This window comes from Pseudophryne corroboree, chromosome 2, assembly GCF_028390025.1.
Source record: "Pseudophryne corroboree isolate aPseCor3 chromosome 2, aPseCor3.hap2, whole genome shotgun sequence".
Taxonomy (NCBI): domain Eukaryota; kingdom Metazoa; phylum Chordata; class Amphibia; order Anura; family Myobatrachidae; genus Pseudophryne; species Pseudophryne corroboree.
The window spans coordinates 38,291,468-38,309,791 of NC_086445.1; the positions used below are offsets into that span (position 1 = coordinate 38,291,468).

Here is an 18,324-nt window from a genome sequence, read left to right on the forward strand (position 1 = left end):
GAAGTTGGACCATTTATTTGTCCTGTATGATGGGCCAAAGAACGGTTGGCCGGCTTCTAAGCAGTCTCTGTCTAGATGGATTAGACTTGCCATTCGGCAAGCTTATGTTTCCTGTGGTAAACAGGTTCCGGTACAGGCTGGTGCTCATACTACCCGGTCGGTGGGTGCCTCCTGGGAGGCTGCCAGAGGTGTTCCCACGACTCAACTTTGCAGAGCGGCGACGTGGGCCTCAGCCCACACGTGCGCGAAATTTTACAAATTTGATACCTTTGCGTCCGAGGATTCTAAGTTCGGACGTTTGGTTTTGCAGGCAACAGACAGCACTCCCTCCCTAGGGGATAACTTTGGGACGTCCCCTAATGTATAAGGAACTCCAGTGGATGAAAAAGAAAAGAGGATTTTGGTACTTACCGATAAATCCATTTCTCTGAATCCTCTAGGGGACACTGGACGCCCGCCTCGGTGCTGTCAACCTGCTGTGTTCAAAGTTCTTGTTCAAACAGTTTGTGCAAACAGCGTTAGTTTTTCTGTTAAGAGTTTCTTGGATGCTGTTTAATATGTTGTACGGTTCGGTTCCTCGCCAGGTGCTATAGTATCATGTCCTATTCTCTCAGTCAAATTTTCAAAACTGAGGGAGGAGGGATGTGAAGGGGGAGGAGCCGGCTGTGCAGACAATGCTAATTTTAGATTGTGCCACACCTCCGGTTGCAAGCTTCACACCCCTAATGTATAAGGAACTCCAGTGTCCCCTAGAGGATTCAGAGAAATGGATTTATCAGTAAGTACCAAAATCCTCTTTTTACCATTGCTCAGATTCTTATCTATGTACCAGCTAGGTGTGTCTGAGCTCTATTACTATTAGATCCCAGTCCATCTGGCAGGAGACTATTGCATGGTTCCCTCTGTAGTGTTACCTGCAGCCTTCATGTCTGATTTCAGGGTATGGCCTACAATTCTGGCACAAATTATCTGGAATGTGTCCAGCAAAGGTTTTTATTATAAATATTACATGTACATTTTCCTAGGAAGCGTCTGCATCTTCTGTACAGACATTAGATGGCGCTCTGCTGACACTGAGTATCTGACAAGCCATGGTCCCTGCTTCTCCATCTCAGGGACCCTTTGGTCTCTACACGTTGGTGGATGCCCGGGTAGCTCAGTTCATGGACGCCCTCAGGTTCTCCAGATCTGGACGCGACTTGAACCTCTCCAGGTAATCTGCCTCTGTGTGCTGTGGGGGAAAAATAGTACGTAAGTATCAGAAACACAAATGACAGAACTTACAGAAAGTCAGAATAACCATTAATACGTTACCCAAGAATTTACTGCCCCAAACATTTGCCACATATAGCGATAACAAAGGTAATGAGCTTTTAGGAGATGTGATTCCATGATACAAAGCCATCTCCTGGCTTTTGCCCCGGGGCTATTATATATCACACCACCCTGACATCTATCCTCATGGTGCGGTTTTTATTGCCCCCTCGTCTCCTACTGTATCACTTTTGTCCCATACAATCCAAATGCAGAAACCGTTCATTATCTCCTATATAATATCCCAGATCTGTGACTTTGTGACTCATTTGCTAACGCTGGGCGGAGTCACAACACTGGGCGGAGTTAGTCAAATGAGTCACAGATCTGGGCAAATCTATAGGAGACTAGGAGCAGAAGCAGATAGTATGGCCATGGCACAGGCAGGGGTGCATACCTCCCAGCTTTCTTCAGGCAGACAGGGGTGCATACCTCCCAGCTTTCTTCAGGCAGAAGGAGGGACACACGCATGGCGAAAAGGGGGCATGGCAAACAAAAGGGGGCGTGGCTTCACGGGAGGGCCCCCGTTTTCGTCAGTGAGGGGGCATGCCCAGCGCTCTGTGAGCTGCTGGCATGCCTCCAGGGGCGGATTATGAGTCCGGGGGGCCCAGGGCACTTGAGACAGGGGAGCCCTATCTCATTGCTGTGCCTGCTGTGGGGCTGGGGGCGTGGCCTAATCGCGGTACACGTGGCCACGCCCCCTTATGCAAATTCCGGGATTATTTTTTTTTATATGGAATTTTGGCCCCTCAGCTAGGGCTAAATCCAGAGGAGGTGGTCGCTCCCCACTACACACCCGCACAGGCAGAAGAAAGCAGGGAGACTGCTGCCTCCCTGCAAGACCACATACCTGCCAACACGCAGCAGCGTGTGCTGACTGTAGCTCAATGCTGCCGCTGTTGCTGGCAGGACGGGGGAGCTTCTGAGCTGGGACAGAGCTACTCCAGCCGTGGGGCCCCCTAAAACTGTGGGGCCCATGGTACGTACCCCCTGCCCCCCCCCCCCTTAATCCGGCTCTGCTGCCGGAACCCCGGGACAGTTGGGAGGTATGGGGGTGTGTGAGGGGGTATGCCGTACAGACAGACGGGCACCGGCTCACTGTGTGCGGAGGAGCGTCACTTTCTAGCACACTCCACGCTTCTTAGCTGCAGTTTTGTAGGGCACCTGCCGCTGTGCAGTTTCCGTACTGCCTCTGTTATCTCCAGCCCCGGAAACCCCACCGCTAGCTGCAGTGCTGCCGCACGCAGTGAGGTGCGCCCAGCTCCTTCACACACTTTAGCCAGCGGGTAGCGCTGCAGAAGTCCGAGCTGCTTGCAGGCTCCGACCCCCTCCTCCCTCCAGCCGCAGCGTCTCCTGGGAGCCAACCAGTCACTCCCAGTCTCCCCTTACCACAGTGCCCGGCAGCCGCGAGGTCCGCGCCGCGTGCATGCTATGACCCCCTCCTCCCTCCAGTCGTAGCATCTCCTGGGGGCTAACCAGTCACTCCCAGTCTCCCCTTACCACAGTGCCTGGCAGCTGCGCGAGGTCTGCGGTGTGTGACTGAGGAGTGGGGGAGGGATGCCGACGGGCAGGGGAAGCAGGACTCCAACCTGAGAGAGTCAACCACGCCAAGTCTCTATCAGCAGCAGATCCCAACAGGTTGGAGTGGAACAGCAGCAGCCAGCAGCAGTGACTCCGGTAAGACACATCTGTCTGTCACCACTGGCCTTGCCCTGTCACCCTTATCCTGGCCCTTTCACCCTTATGCTGGCCCTGTCACCCCTGTCCTGGTCCTGCCGCCCCTACCCTGGCCCTGTCACCCCTATCCTGTCCCTGTCATTTCTGTCCTAGCCCGTCACCCCTGTCCTGGCCCCGTCACCCCTGTTCTGACACTGTCACCCCTGTCCTGGCCCCGTCACTCCTGTTCTGACCCTGTCACTCCTGTCCTGGCCATGTTACTGCATGCCCTCCAACTACCTTTTTGGCAGGTACAGTACCCGCAGCGCCTCCAGACCACCCTTCAATGCACCACACCTCCGCACCTTCCCCTCCACCACATGCGGCACTCCACCCCTCCCCCACACGCTGTGCCTCCAGACCCCCTACACCACCCGTGGCTCCCACTCCTATGCCCCTCCACCACCCACAGCACCTCCAGACCCCCTCCACCATCCACCCCCCATATATGTCTCCCCCCACACCTGCCCCTCTCCACCCGCAGCATCTACAGTCCCCCCCTCCCCCACCCATGGCACCCCCGCACCTGACGTGCCTCCGGACACCCTTCCCAATCCGCCGCACCACCCGTACCTGCCCCTCCCCTACCCACGGTGCCTCCAGACTCCCTACCCCACCCCTGGCACCCCCACCCCTTCCCATCCCACAGCACCTACGGAACCCTTCACCCATCCGCAACATCCCCGCACCTGACCCTCTCCCACCCGTGGCACCCTTGCCACTCCCCCACCTACAGTGCCGCCGGACCCCTCCCCCATCTGCAGCCCCCACTCCTCTGCCCCTCCCCCACCCACAGCACCTCCTGACCCTTCCCCATCCGGGCCCCCCCCCCGCTTCCGCCCCCCCTCCACCCGCAGCATCTACAGACACCCTCCCCCATCCGCAGTCCCCCCCGTACCCGCTACATTCTGTACATCGTGCCCTGCAGGTGCTGTTCACGCCGTCGCAAGGGGCTGCGCCTCCTTCACCATCGCACGCCCTTTCATTGTGCAATATTTAACCACTAACAAAGAAATGCAGGTAATACTCCATATAATACAAATATTGAACCCCAGAAAGGTATGCAAGGGCTAAGGGGGCGTAGCCCCTTACGACGGTGTGAAGAGCGCCCGTAGGTCGCGATGAAGCACCTAGTTTGTTTCAATAACAGAAGAGACGACGAATGAGGGTGGTAAAGGCTAAAAATCTATAATATGGCAAAAACCCACATAAATACATCAGAAATACCTATATACCTCTTACTACATGTATATACATAATATATAGGCTTACTCTACCATCCTCTTTAAACTGGGACGCTCATGAATTACACAGGTTCTATGGCAGATTCAAACCAGGTGAAATGCAGATTTGAGTTAAGTCAGCCACAGAACCTGTATAATTCATGAGTGTCCCGGTTTAAAGGGATAGTATGGTAATCCTAATAATATATATTCACCTTGTAAAACACAGTAAAAGAAACAATAAGAATTTACTCACCGGTAATTCTATTTCTCGTAGTCCGTAGTGGATGCTGGGAACTCCGTAAGGATCATGGGGGAATAGCGGGCTCCGAAGGAGACTGGGCACTCTAAGAAAGAATCAGGACTACCTGGTGTGCACTGGCTCCTCCCTCTATGCCCCTCCTCCAGACCTCAGTTAAGGAAACTATGCCCGGAAGAGCTGACACAATAAGGAAGGGATTTGAAATCCCGGGTAAGACTCATACCAGCCACACCAATCACACCGTACAACTCGTGATACTATATCCAGTTAACAGTATGAACAAAAACTGAGCCTCACGAACAGATGGCTCATAACAATAACCCTTTAGTTAGGCAATAACTATATACAAGTATTGCAGAAGAAGTCCGCACTTGGGATGGGCGCCCAGCATCCACTACGGACTACGAGAAATAGAATTACCGGTGAGTAAATTCTTATTTTCTCTGACGTCCTAGTGGATGCTGGGTACTCCGTAAGGACCATGGGGATTATACCAAAGCTCCCAAACGGGCGGGAGAGTGCGGATGACTCTGCAGCACCGAATGAGCAAACTCAAGGTCCTCCTCAGCCAGGGTATCAAACTTGTAGAATTTTGCAAATGTGTTTGAACCCGACCAAGTAGCAGCTCGGCAAAGTTGTAAAGCCGAGACCCATCGGGCAGCCGCCCAAGAAGAGCCCACTTTCCTCGTGGAATGGGCTTTTACAGATTTAGGATGCGGCAGTCCAGCCGCAGAATGTGCAAGTTGAATCGTGCTACAGATCCAACGAGCAATAGTCTGCTTCGAAGCAGGAGCACCCAGCTTGTTGGGTGCATACAGGATAAATAGCGAGTCAGTTTTCCTGACTCCAGCCGTCCTGGAAATATATATTTTCAGGGCCCTGACTACGTCCAGTAACTTGGAATCCTCCAAGTCCCGAGTAGCCGCAGACACCACAATAGGTTGGTTCACATGAAAAGCTGAAACCACCTTAGGGAGGAATTGGGAACGAGTCCTCAATTCCGCCCTATCCATATGAAAAATCAGATAAGGGCTTTTACAAGACAAAGCCGCCAATTCTGATACACGCCTGGCCGACGCCAACAGCAGGACCACTTTCCACGTGAGGTATTTTAGCTCCACGGTTTTAAGTGGCTCAAACCAATGCGACTTTAGGAAATCCAACACCACATTGAGATCCCACGGTGCCACTGGAGGCACAAAAGGGGGCTGAATATGCAGCACTCCTTTAACAAAAGTCTGAACTTCAGGCAGTGAAGCCAGTTCTTTTTGGAAGAAAATCGACAGAGCCGAGACCTGGACCTTAATGGAACCCAATTTTAGGCCCATAGTCACTCCTGACTGTAGGAAGTGCAGAAATCGACCGAGCTGAAATTCCTCCGTTGGGGCCTTCCTGGCCTCACACCAAGCAACATATTTTCGCCATATGCGGTGATAATGTCGTACGGTCACATCTTTCCTAGCTTTAATCAGCGTAGGAATGACTTCCTCCGGAATGCCCTTTTCTTTTAGGATCCGGTGTTCAACCGCCATGCCGTCAAACGCAGCCGCGGTAAGTCTTGGAACAGACAGGGCCCCTGCTGCAGCAGGTCCTGTCTGAGCGGCAGAGGCCATGGGTCCTCTGAGATGATTTCTTGAAGTTCTGAGTACCAAGCTCTTCTTGGCCAATCCGGAACCACAAGTATAGTTCTTACTCCTCTCCTTCTTATTATTCTCAGTACCTTGGGTATGAGAGGCAGAGGAGGGAACACATAAACCGACTGGTACACCCACGGTGTCACTAGAGCGTCCACAGCTATCGCCTGAGGGTCCCTTGACCTGGCGCAATATCTTTTTAGCTTTTTGTTGAGGCGGGACGCCATCATGTCCACCTGTGGCCTTTCCCAACGGTGTACAATCATTTGGAAGACTTCTGGATGAAGTCCCCACTCTCCCGGGTGGAGGTCGTGCCTGCTGAGGAAGTCTGCTTCCCAGTTGTCCACTCCCGGAATGAACACTGCTGACAGTGCTAACACATGATTTTCCGCCCATCGGAGAATCCTTGTGGCTTCTGCCATCGCCATCCTGCTTCTTGTGCCGCCCTGACGGTTTACATGGGCGACCTCCGTGATGTTGTCTGACTGGATCAGCATCGGCTGGTGTTGAAGCAGGGGTCTTGCCTGACTTAGGGCATTGTAAATGGCCCTTAGTTCCAGAATATTTATGTGTAGGGAAGTCTCCTGACTCGTCCATAGTCCTTGGAAGTTTCTTCCCTGTGTGACTGCCCCCCAACCTCGAAGGCTGGCATCCGTGGTCACCAGGACCCAGTCCTGTATGCCGAATCTGCAGCCCTCTAGAAGATGAGCACTCCGCAGCCACCACAACAGCGACACCCTGGTCCTTGGAGACAGGGTTATCAGCCGATGCATCCGAAGATGCGATCCGGACCACTTGTCCAACAGATCCCACTGAAAGATCCTTGCATGGAACCTTCCGAATGGAATTGCTTCGTAAGAAGCTACCATCTTTCCCAGGACTCGCGTGCAGTGGTGCACCGACACCTGTTTTGGCTTTAGGAGGTCTCTGACTAGAGATGACAATTCCTTGGCCTTCTCCTCCGGGAGAAACACCTTTTTCTGTTCTGTGTCCAGAACCATCCCCAGGAACAGTAGACGCGTTGTAGGAACCAGCTGCGACTTTGGAATATTCAGGATCCAGCCGTGCTGTTGTAGCACTTCCCGAGCTAGTGCTACTCCGATCAACAACTGTTCCCTGGACCTCGCCTTTATAAGGAGATCGTCCAAGTACGGGATAATTATAACTCCCTTTTTTCGAAGGAGTATCATCATTTCGGCCATTACCTTGGTAAATACCCTCGGTGCCGTGGACAGACCAAACGGCAACGTCTGGAATTGGTAAGGACAGTCCTGTACCACAAATCTGAGGTACTCCTGGTGAGGAGGGTAAATGGGGACATGCAGGTAAGCATCCTTGATGTCCAGTGATACCATGTAATCCCTTCGTCCAGGCTTGCAATAACCGCCCTGAGCGATTCCATTTTGAACTTGAACCTTCTTATATAAGTGTTCAAGGATTTCAAATTTAAAATGGGTCTCACCGAACCGTCCGGTTTCGGTACCACAAACATTGTGGAATAGTAACCCCGTCCCTGTTGAAGGAGGGGTACTTTGGTTATCACCTGCTGGGAGTACAGCTTGTGAATCGCCTCCAGCACCGCCTCCCTGTCTGGGGGAGTAGTAGGCAAGGCTGATTTGAGGAAACGGCGAGGGGGAGACGTCTCGAATTCCAGCTTGTACCCCTGAGATACCACTTGTAGAATCCAGGGATCCACCCGTGAGCGAACCCACTAATCGCTGAAGTTCCGGAGACGGGCCCCCACCGCACCTGGCTCCACCTGTGGAGCCCCAGCGTCATGCGGTGGACTTAGAGGAAGCGGGAGAGGAATTTTGTTCCTGGGAACTTGCTGTTTGGTGCAGCTTTTCCCCCCTACCTCTGCCTCTGGGCAGAAAGGACGCGCCTCTAACCCGCTTGCCTTTCTGGGGCCGAAAGGACTGTACCTGATAATACGGTGCTTTCTTTGGCTGTGAGGGAACATGGGGTAAAAATGTTGACTTCCCAGCCGTCGCTGTGGAAACGAGGTCCGAGAGACCATCCCCAAACAATTCCTCACCCTTGTAAGGCAAAACCTCCATGTGCCTTTTAGAATCCGCATCACCTGTCCGCTGCCGAGTCCATAATACTCTCCTGGCAGAAATGGACAGTGCATTTATTCTAGATGCCAGTTGGCAAATATCCCTCTGTGCATCTCTCATGTATAAGACTACGTCTTTAATATGCTCTACAGTTAGCAATATAGTGTCCCTGTCAAGGGTATCAATGTTATCAGACAGGGAATCTGACCACGCAGCTGCAGCACTGCACATCCATGCTGAAGCAATAGCCGGTCTCAGTATAATACCTGAGTGTGTATATACAGACTTCAGGATAGCCTCCTGCTTTCTATCCGCAGGCTCCTTTAGGGCGGCCGTATTCGGAGACGGTAGTGCCACCTTCTTTGAAAAGCGTGTGAAAAGCGCGCTTTATCCACCCTAGGGGATGTCTCCCAACGTATCCTATCCTCTGGCGGGAAAGGGTACGCCCTTAGTAACTTTTTGGAAATTACCAGTTTCTTATCGGGGGAAACCCACGCTTCATCACACACTTCATTTAACTCTTCAGAAGGGGGAAAAAATAAGAATTTACTTACCGATAATTCTATTTCTCGGAGTCCGTAGTGGATGCTGGGGTTCCTGAAAGGACCATGGGGAATAGCGGCTCCGCAGGAGACAGGGCACAAAAAAGTAAAGCTTTAGGATCAGGTGGTGTGCACTGGCTCCTCCCCCTATGACCCTCCTCCAAGCCAGTTAGGTACTGTGCCCGGACGAGCGTACACAATAAGGGAGGAATTTTGAATCCCGGGTAAGACTCATACCAGCCACACCAATCACACCGTACAACTTGTGATCTAAACCCAGTTAACAGTATGATAACAGCGGAGCCTCTGAAAAGATGGCTCACAACAATAAGAACCCGATTTTTGTAACTATGTACAAGTATTGCAGATAATCCGCACTTGGGATGGGCGCCCAGCATCCACTACGGACTCCGAGAAATAGAATTATCGGTAAGTAAATTCTTATTTTCTCTATCGTCCTAGTGGATGCTGGGGTTCCTGAAAGGACCATGGGGATTATATCAAAGCTCCCAAACGGGCGGGAGAGTGCGGATGACTCTGCAGCACCGAATGAGAGAACTCCAGGTCCTCCTTAGCCAGAGTATCAAATTTGTAAAATTTTACAAACGTGTTCTCCCCTGACCACGTAGCTGCTCGGCAGAGTTGTAATGCCGAGACCTCTCGGGCAGCCGCCCAAGATGAGCCCACCTTCCTTGTGGAATGGGCCTTAACCGATTTAGACTGTGGCAGGCCTGCCTCAGAATGTGCAAGTTGAATTGTGTTACAAATCCAACGAGCAATCGACTGCTTAGAAGCAGGCGCACCCAACTTGTTGAGTGCATACAGTATAAACAGCGAGTCAGATTTTCTGACTCCAGCTGTCCTGGAACATATTTTCAGGGCCCTGACAACTTCTAGCAACTTGGAGTCCTCCAAGTCCCTAGTAGGTGCAAGGCACCACAATAAGGTGGTTCAGGTGAAACACTGACACCACCTTAGGGAGAGAACTGGGGACGAGTCCGCAGCTCTGCCCTGTCCGAATGGACAAACAGATATGGGCTTTTTTGAGAAAAAACCACCAATTTGACACTCGCCTGGTCCAGGCCAGGGCCAAGAGCATTGTCACTTTTTATGTGAGATGCTTCAAATCCACATATTTGACTGGTTTTAAACCAATGTGATTTGAGGAATCCCAGAACTACGTTGAGATCCCACAGTGCCACTAGAGGCACAAAAAAGGGTTTTGTATATGCAATACTCCCTTGACAAACTTCTGGACTTAAGGAACTGAAGCCAATTCTTTCTGGAAGAAAATTTACAGGGCCGAATTTGAACCTTAATGGACCCCAATTTGAGGCCCATAGACACTCCTGTTTGCAGGAAATGCAGGAAACGACCGAGTTGAAATTTCTTTGTGGGGCCTTCCTGGCCTCACACCACGCAACATATTTTTGCCACACGTGGTGATAATGTTGTGCGGTCACCTCCTTTCTGGCTTTGACCAGGGTAGGAATGACCTCTTCCGGAATGCCTTTTTTCCCTTAGGATCCGGCTTTCCATCTCCATGCCGACAACCGCAGCTGCGGTAAGTCTTGGAACAGACATGGTACTTGCTGAAGCAAGTCCCTTCTTAGCGGCAGAGGCCATAAGACCTCTGTAAGCATCTCTTGAAGTTCCGGGTACCAAGTCCTCCTTGGCCAATCCGGAGCCATGAGTATAGTTCTTACTCCTCTACGTCTTATAATTCTCAGCACCTTAGGTATGAGAAGCAGAGGAGGGAACACATACACCGACTGGTACACCCACGGTGTTACCAGAACGTCCACATCTATTGCCTGAGGGTCTCTTGACCTGGCGCAATACCTGTCCCGTTTTTTGTTCAGACGGGACGCCATCATGTCCACCTTTGGTATTTCCCAACGGTTTACAATCATGTGGAAAAAACTTCTCAATGAAGTTTCCACTCTCCCGGGTGGAGGTCGTGCTGAGGAAGTCTGCTTCCCAGTTTCCATTCCCGGGATGAAAAACTGCTGACAGTGTTATCACATGATTTTCCGCCCAGCGAAAAGTCCTTGCAGTTTCTGCCATTGCCCTCCTGCTTCTTGTGTCGCCCTGTCTGTTTACGTGGGCGACTGCCGTGATGTTTTTCCCACTGGATCAATACCGGCTGACCTTGAAGCAGAGGTCTTGCTAAGCTTAGAGCATTATAAATTTACCCTTAGCTCCAGTATATTTATGTGGAGAAAAGTCTCCATACTTGATCACACTCCCTGGAAATTTTTCCCTTGTGTGACTGCTCCCCAGCCTCTCAGGCTGGGCTCCGTGGTTACCAGCATCCAATCCTGAATGCCGAATCTGCGGCCCTCTAGAAGATGAGCACTCTATAACCACCACAGGAGAGACACCCTTGTCCTTGGATATTGGGTTATCCGCTGATGCATCTGAAGATGCGATCCGGACCATTTGTCCAGCAGATCCCACTGAAAAGTTCTTACGTGAAATCTGCCGAATGGAATTGCTTCGTAGGAAGCCACCATTTTTACCAGGACCCTTGTGCAATGATGCACTGTTTTTAGGAGGTTCCTGACTTGCTCGGATAACTCCCTGGCTTTCTCTTCCGGGAGAAACACCTTTTTCTGGACTGTGTCCAGAATCATCCCTAGGCACAGCAGACGTGTCGTCGGGATCAGCTGCGATTTTGGAATATTTAGAATCCACCCGTGCTGATTGTAGCAGTATCCGAGATAGTGCTACTCCGACCTCCAACTGTTCCCTGGACTATGCCCCTATCAGGAGATCGTCCAAGTAAGGGATAATTTAGACGCCTTTTCTTCGAAGAAGAATCATCAATTCGGCCATTACCTTGGTAAAGACCCCGGGGTGCCGTGGACAATCCAAACGGCAGCGTCTGAAACTGATAGTGACAGTTCTGCACCACGAACCTGAGGTACCCTTAGTGAGAAGGGCAAATTTGGGACATAGAGGTAAGCATCCCTGATGTCCCGGGACACTATATAGTCCCCTTCTTCCTGGTTCGTTATCACTGCTCTGAGTGACTTCATCTTAATTTGAACCTTTGTAAGTGTTCAAAAAAAAAATTTTTAGAATAAGTCTCACCTAGCCTTCTGGCTTCAGTACCACAATATAGTGTGGAATAATACCCCTTTTCTGTAGTAGGAGGGGTAATTTAATTGTCACCTGCTGGGAATACAGCTTGTGAATTTTTTCCCATACTACCTCCTTGTCGGAGGGAGACTTGGTAAAGCAGACTTCAGGAGCCTGCGAAGGGGAAACGTCTCGACATTCCCATCTGTACCCCCGGGATACTACTTGTAGGATCCAGGGGTCCTGTACGGTCTCAGCGCCATGCTGAGAACTTGTCAGACGCGGTGAAACGCTTCTGTTCCTGGGAATAGGCTGCCTGCTGCAGTCTTCTTCCCTTTCCTCTATCCCTGGGCAGATATGATCTTATAGGGACGAGAGGACTGAGGCTGAAAAGACGGTGTCTTTTTCTGCAGAGATGTGACTTAGGGTAAAAAACGGTGGATTTTCCAGCAGTTGCCGTGACCACCAGGTCCGAAGGACCGACCCCAAACAAGTCCTCTTCCTTTATACGGCCATACTGTGCCGTTTGGAATCTGCATCACCTGACCACTGTCGTGTCCATAACATCTTCTGGCAGTTATGGACATCGCGTTTATTCATGATGCCAGAGTGCAAATATCCCTCTGTGCATCTCGCATATATAGAAATGCTCTATAGTCAATAAAATACTGTCCCTGTCAAGGGTATCAATATTTTTAGTCAGGGAATCCGACCAAGCCACCCTAGCTCTGCACATCCAGGCTGAGGCGATCGCTGGCCGCAGTATAACACCAGTATTTGTGTATATACTTTTTATTATATTTTCCAGCCTTGTCAGCTGGTCCTTGAGGACGGCCCTATCTATAGACGGTACCGCCACTTGTTTTGATAAGCGTGTGAGCGCCTTATCCACCTTAAGGGGTGTTTCCCAACGCGCCCTAACTTCTGTCGGGAAAGGGTATACCGCCCATAATTTTCTATCGGGGGGAACCCACGCATCATCACACACTTTATTTAATTTATCTGATTCAGGAAAAACTATGGTAGTTTTTTCACATCCCACATAATACCCTCTTTTGTGGTACTTGTAGTATCAGAAATACGTAACACCTCCTTCATTGCCTTTAACGTGTGGCCCTAATAAGGAATACGTTTGTTTATTCACCGTCGACACTGGATTCAGTGTCCCTGTCTGTGTCGACCGACTAAAGTAAACGGGCGTTTTAAAACCCTTGACGGTGTTTTTGAGACGTCTGGACCGTACTAATTGTTTGTCGGCCGTCTCATGTCGTCAACCGACCTTGCAGCGTGTTGACATTATCACGTAATTTCCTAAATAAGCCATCCATTCCGGTGTCGACTCCCTAGAGAGTGACATCACCATTACAGGCAATTTCTCCGCCTCCTCACCAACATCGTCCTCCTACCTGTCGACACACACGTACCGACACACAGCACACACACAGGGAATGCTCTGATAGAGGACAGGACCCACTAGCCCTTTGGAGAGACAGAGGGAGAGTTTGCCAGCACACACCAAAAACGCTATAATTATATAGGGACAACCTTATATAAGTGTTTTCCCTTATAGCATCTTAATATATATATAAGCATATCGCCAAATTAGTGCCCCCCCTCTCTGTTTTAACCCTGTTTCTGTAGTGCAGTGCAGGGGAGAGCCTGGGAGCCTTCCCTCCAGCCTTTCTGTGAGGGAAAATGGCGCTGTGTGCTGAGGAGATAGGCCCCGCCCCTTTTTCGGCGGCCTCGTCTCCCGCTCTTAACGGATTCTGGCAGGGGTTAAATATCTCCATATAGCCTCCGGAGGCTATATGTGAGGTATTTTTAGCCAAAATAGGTATTCATTTGCCTCCCAGGGCGCCCCCCTCCCAGCGCCCTGCACCCTCAGTGACTGCCGTGTGAAGTGTGCTGAGAGGAAAATGGCGCACAGCTGCAGTGCTGTGCGCTACCTTTAGAAGACTGAGGAGTCTTCTGCCGCCGATTCTGGACCTCTTCTTACTTCAGCATCTGCAAGGGGGCCGGCGGCAAGGCTCCGGTGACCATCCAGGCTGTACCTGTGATCGTCCCTCTGGAGCTGAAGTCCAGTAGCCAAGAAGCCAATCCATCCTGCACGCAGGTGAGTTCACTTCTTCTCCCCTAAGTCCCTCGTTGCAGTGATCCTGTTGCCAGCAGGACTCACTGTAAAATAAAAAACCTAAGCTAAACTTTCCTAAGCAGCTCTTTAGGAGAGCCACCTAGATTGCACCCTTCTCGGCCGGGCACAAAATCTAACTGGCTTGGAGGAGGGTCATAGGGGGAGGAGCCAGTGCACACCACCTGATCCTAAAGCTTTACTTTTTTGTGCCCTGTCTCCTGCGGAGCCGCTATTCCCCATGGTCCTTTCAGGAACCCCAGCATCCACTAGGACGATAGAGAAACCACAGGTTGCTTTTTCTCCCCAAACATAATACCCTTTTTTTGTGGTACCAGGGTTAATGTCAGAAATGTGCAACACATTTTTCATTGCCGTAATCATGTAACGGATGGCCCTATTGGAATGTACACTAGTCTCATCGTCGCCGACACTGGAGTCAGTATCCGTGTCGACATCTGTGTCTACCATCTGAGGTAGCGGGCGTTTTTGAGCCCCTGATGGCTTTTGAGACGCCTGGGCAGGCACGGACTGAGAAGCCGGCTGTCCCACATCTGCTATGTCATCAAACCTCTTATGTAAGGAGTTGACACTGTCACGTAATTCCTTCCACATATCCATCCACTCAGGTGTCGACCCCGCAGGGGGTGACATCACATTTATCGGCACCTGCTCCGCCTCCACATAAGCCTCCTCATCAAACATGTCGACACAGGCGTACCGACACTCCGCACACACACAGGGAATGCTCTGACTGAGGACAGGACCCCACAAAGTCCTTTGGGGAGACAGAGAGAGTATGCCAGCACACACCACAGCGCTATAAATCACAGGGATGTACACTGTAATGAGTGATTTTTCCCTATAGCAGCTATATATATATTATTTGCGCCTAAATTTAGTGCCCTCCCTCTCTTTTTTACCCTATTGAGCCTGGAAACTGCAGGGGAGAGCCTGGGGAGCGTCCTTCCAGCGGAGCTGTGAGAGGAAATGGTGCCAGTGTGCTGAGGGAGATAGCCCCGCCCCCTTCACAGCGGACTTCTCCCGCTTTTTTTATGGATATATGGCAGGGGATTTTACACATATATAGTCTTAATGACTACATTATGTGTATTTTTGACAATGTAAGGTAATCTTATTGCAGCCCAGGGCGCCCCCCCCCCCCCCAGCGCCCTGCACCCATCAGTGACTGGAGTGTGAGGTGTGCAAGGGGAACAATGGCGCACAGCTGCAGTGCTGTGCGCTACCTTAATGAAGACCGGAGTCTTCAGCCGCCGATTTCCTGGACGTTCTTCTTGCTTCTGGCTCTGCAAGGGGGACGGCGGCGCGGCTCCGGGACCGGACGACCGAGGCTGGGCCTGTGTTCGATCCCTCTGGAGCTAATGGTGTCCAGTAGCCCAAGCTAGCTGCAAGCAGGTAGGTTCGCTTCTCTCCCCTAAGTCCCTCGTAGCAGTGAGTCTGTTGCCAGCAGATCTCACTGAAAATAAAAAACCTAAATATACTTTCTTTTCTAGAAGCTCAGGAGAGCCCCTAGTGTGCATCCAGCTCGAGCCGGGCACAGATTCTAACTGAGGTCTGGAGGAGGGGCATAGAGGGAGGAGCCAGTGCACACCAGGTAGTCCTAATTCTTTCTTAGAGTGCCCAGTCTCCTTCGGAGCCTGCTATTCCCCCATGGTCCTTACGGAGTTCCCAGCATCCACTAGGACGTCAGAGAAATTAGCATTAGGAAACCATTTTCCTTACCTCTTTCACCAGCAGTTGGACGCCCTCAGGTTGGTTCATCATCAGAACTTCTAGGATAATAGGAGCCAAAGTAGCACTGAGCCCACTGACCTGCAGACCAAACAGGAGACATTACTGTAGCAGCGTCACATACTATACAGCGCCCACCTAGGGTACCCGCCATATTCCTGATCCGTGTCATACAGGCTAGCAGCTGTGGGTGCGTCTAACTGTGCCTGTCACCTCTACATAAAGCATGTAAGTACCCCCCTCACCGGAGAGAGGGAGCTGACAATAACAAAGTGCCATATTCTACCTACCTGTACAACTCTCTCGTGGGTGCTCAGTACAGAGTCCAAAAACATTTTGTTCCCCACATCTTGCAGAAGCATCACCTCTTTAGTCCTGGTCGGCTTTGCGTAGCTACAGAGATACAGGCTTGTTATTCAATGGCATCCAACAGCAAATAATAGGTTGTCTTGTCACATCAATTTAGTCTGTGGCTTCCTGCTGCCTCCATTCCCCTTATTTCATTTTCACATCACTCATCTCCTCATATACTCTGTACTGAAGAATCCCCTGCTCCTTCCACTATATAACTCTGTCTGTGGCTTCCTGCTACCTCCATTCCTCTCCTCACATCATGTCACATGCAGCCCTGTCCTCACTGACACATCACTTATCTCCTGATATACTCTGTGCTGCTGGGGACCCTGCTCCTTCCACTATATAACTCTCAGTCTATGGCTTCCTGCTGCCTCCATTCCCCTCCTCACATCATGTCACTGCCCCTGTCACATGCTGCCCTGTCCTCACTAACACATCACTCATCTCCTGATATACCCTGTGCTGCTGGGGACCCTGCTCCTTCCACTATATAACTCTCAGTCTGTGGCTTCCTGCTACCTCCATTCCTCTCCTCACATCATGTCACTGCCCCTGTCACATGCAGCCCTGTCCTCACTGACATCACCCCTCTCCTGATATACTCTGTGCTGCTGGGGACCCTACTCCTCCCACTATATAACTTTCAGTGTGTGGCTTCCTGCTGCCTCCATTCCCCTCCTCACATCATGTCACTGCCCCTGTCACATGCAGCCCTGTCCTCACTGACACATCACCCCTCTCCTGATATACTCTGTGCTGCTGGGGACCCTGCTCCTTCCACTATATAACTCTCAGTCTGTGGCTTCCTGCTGCCTCCATTCCCCTCCTCACGTCATGTCACTGCCCTGTCACATGCAGCACTGTCCTCACTGACACATCACTCATCTCCTGATATACTCTGTGCTGCTGGGGACCCTGCTCCTCCCACTATATAACTCTCAGTCTGTGGCTTCCTGCTGCCTCCATTCCCCTCCTCACGTCATGTCACTGCCCCTGTCACATGCAGCCCTGTCCTCACTGACACATCACTCTTCTCCTGATATACTCTGTGCTGCTGGGGACCCTGCTCCTCCCACTACATAACTCTTAGCCTGTGATGTCTCACCTCTCCTCCACTTTAACGGACATATGGTTAAAGAAATTATGGATATACTGAGCAAAATGCTCGACATAGAGCATGTTGTGTCCGGAGACGCAGAAGTTCAGGGCACCATACTCGTAGTCTGTGCCAGGTTTGATCTCTTTTTTTTGGAACTTGCTTTTCTTCTTCAGCTCCTAGTGAGGGAATGGAACACCAATTAGAGTAGAGAGAATAGGAGGACATCCAGTAACATGTAAGATAGACGTGTAAGCTGCTATAAGCCACGGTGCACAAGGTAACCATTAGGGAGAACACCAGCTACTGTATTAAGGAAATGTAGTCCTGGAGGAGAATGAGGACCTGTTGAGGTTATTGGGACCAACAGGAATTTGGGCCTGTGTATGGTCCAGCTATATGACTCCAGGAGCTGCACTGCTCTGGAGGTGGAGAACTGCTGACCTGGGATTGCTGCTGGTGGCCCCCTGTGGCAAGCTTGAGTTGCTGGGATGAGCCCCGCACTGTTCATGCCTCCCTGCCCCGGACACTGATGACTGACGTCAGATCCCGCATGACATCAAGCATCCATATGATCAGATAATAAGATTTTACTTACCGGTAAATCTATTTCTCGTAGTCCGTAGTGGATGCTAGGGACTCCGTAAGGACCATGGGGAATAGACGGGCTCCGCAGGAGACTGGGCACTCTAAGAAAGATTTAGTACTACTGGTGTGCACTGGCTCCTCCCTCTATGCCCCTCCTCCAGACCTCAGTTAAGGAAACTGTGCCCGGAAGAGCTGACATTACAAGGAAAGGATTTTGGAATCCCGGGTAAGACTCATACCAGCCACACCAATCACACCGTATAACTTGTGATAAACTTACCCAGTTAACAGTATGAACAAACAACAGAGCATCAACCAATGGATGCCAACATAACATAACCCTTTATTAAGCAATAACTATATACACGTATTGCAGAAATTCCGCACTAGGGACGGGCGCCCAGCATCCACTACGGACTACGAGAAATAGATTTACCGGTGAGTAAAATCTTATTTTCTCTAACGTCCTAGTGGATGCTGGGGACTCCGTAAGGACCATGGGGATTATACCAAAGCTCCCAAACAGGTGGGAGAGTGCGGATGACTCTGCAGCACCGAATGGGCAAACACA

General features: G+C 50.9%; 1 protein-coding gene across 4 annotated transcripts in view; it reads right to left on the reverse strand.

Moving 5' to 3' along the window:
• Positions 1 to 975: 975 nt before the first annotated feature.
• The window catches only part of MRPL48 (mitochondrial ribosomal protein L48), a 114,577-nt gene continuing 97,228 nt past the window's right edge, over positions 976 to 18,324 (reverse strand). For all 4 annotated transcript variants that reach the window (XM_063956971.1, XM_063956973.1, XM_063956972.1 and 1 more), the window contains 4 exons: positions 17,175 to 17,344; positions 16,003 to 16,105; positions 15,704 to 15,793; positions 976 to 1,231 (listed from right to left, as the gene is read on the reverse strand). In XM_063956971.1, coding sequence (XP_063813041.1) covers positions 1,157 to 1,231; positions 15,704 to 15,793; positions 16,003 to 16,105; positions 17,175 to 17,344 — 438 coding nt within the window. In that variant the 3' untranslated portion in view covers positions 976 to 1,156. The remainder of the gene's footprint in view (positions 1,232 to 15,703; positions 15,794 to 16,002; positions 16,106 to 17,174; positions 17,345 to 18,324) is intronic.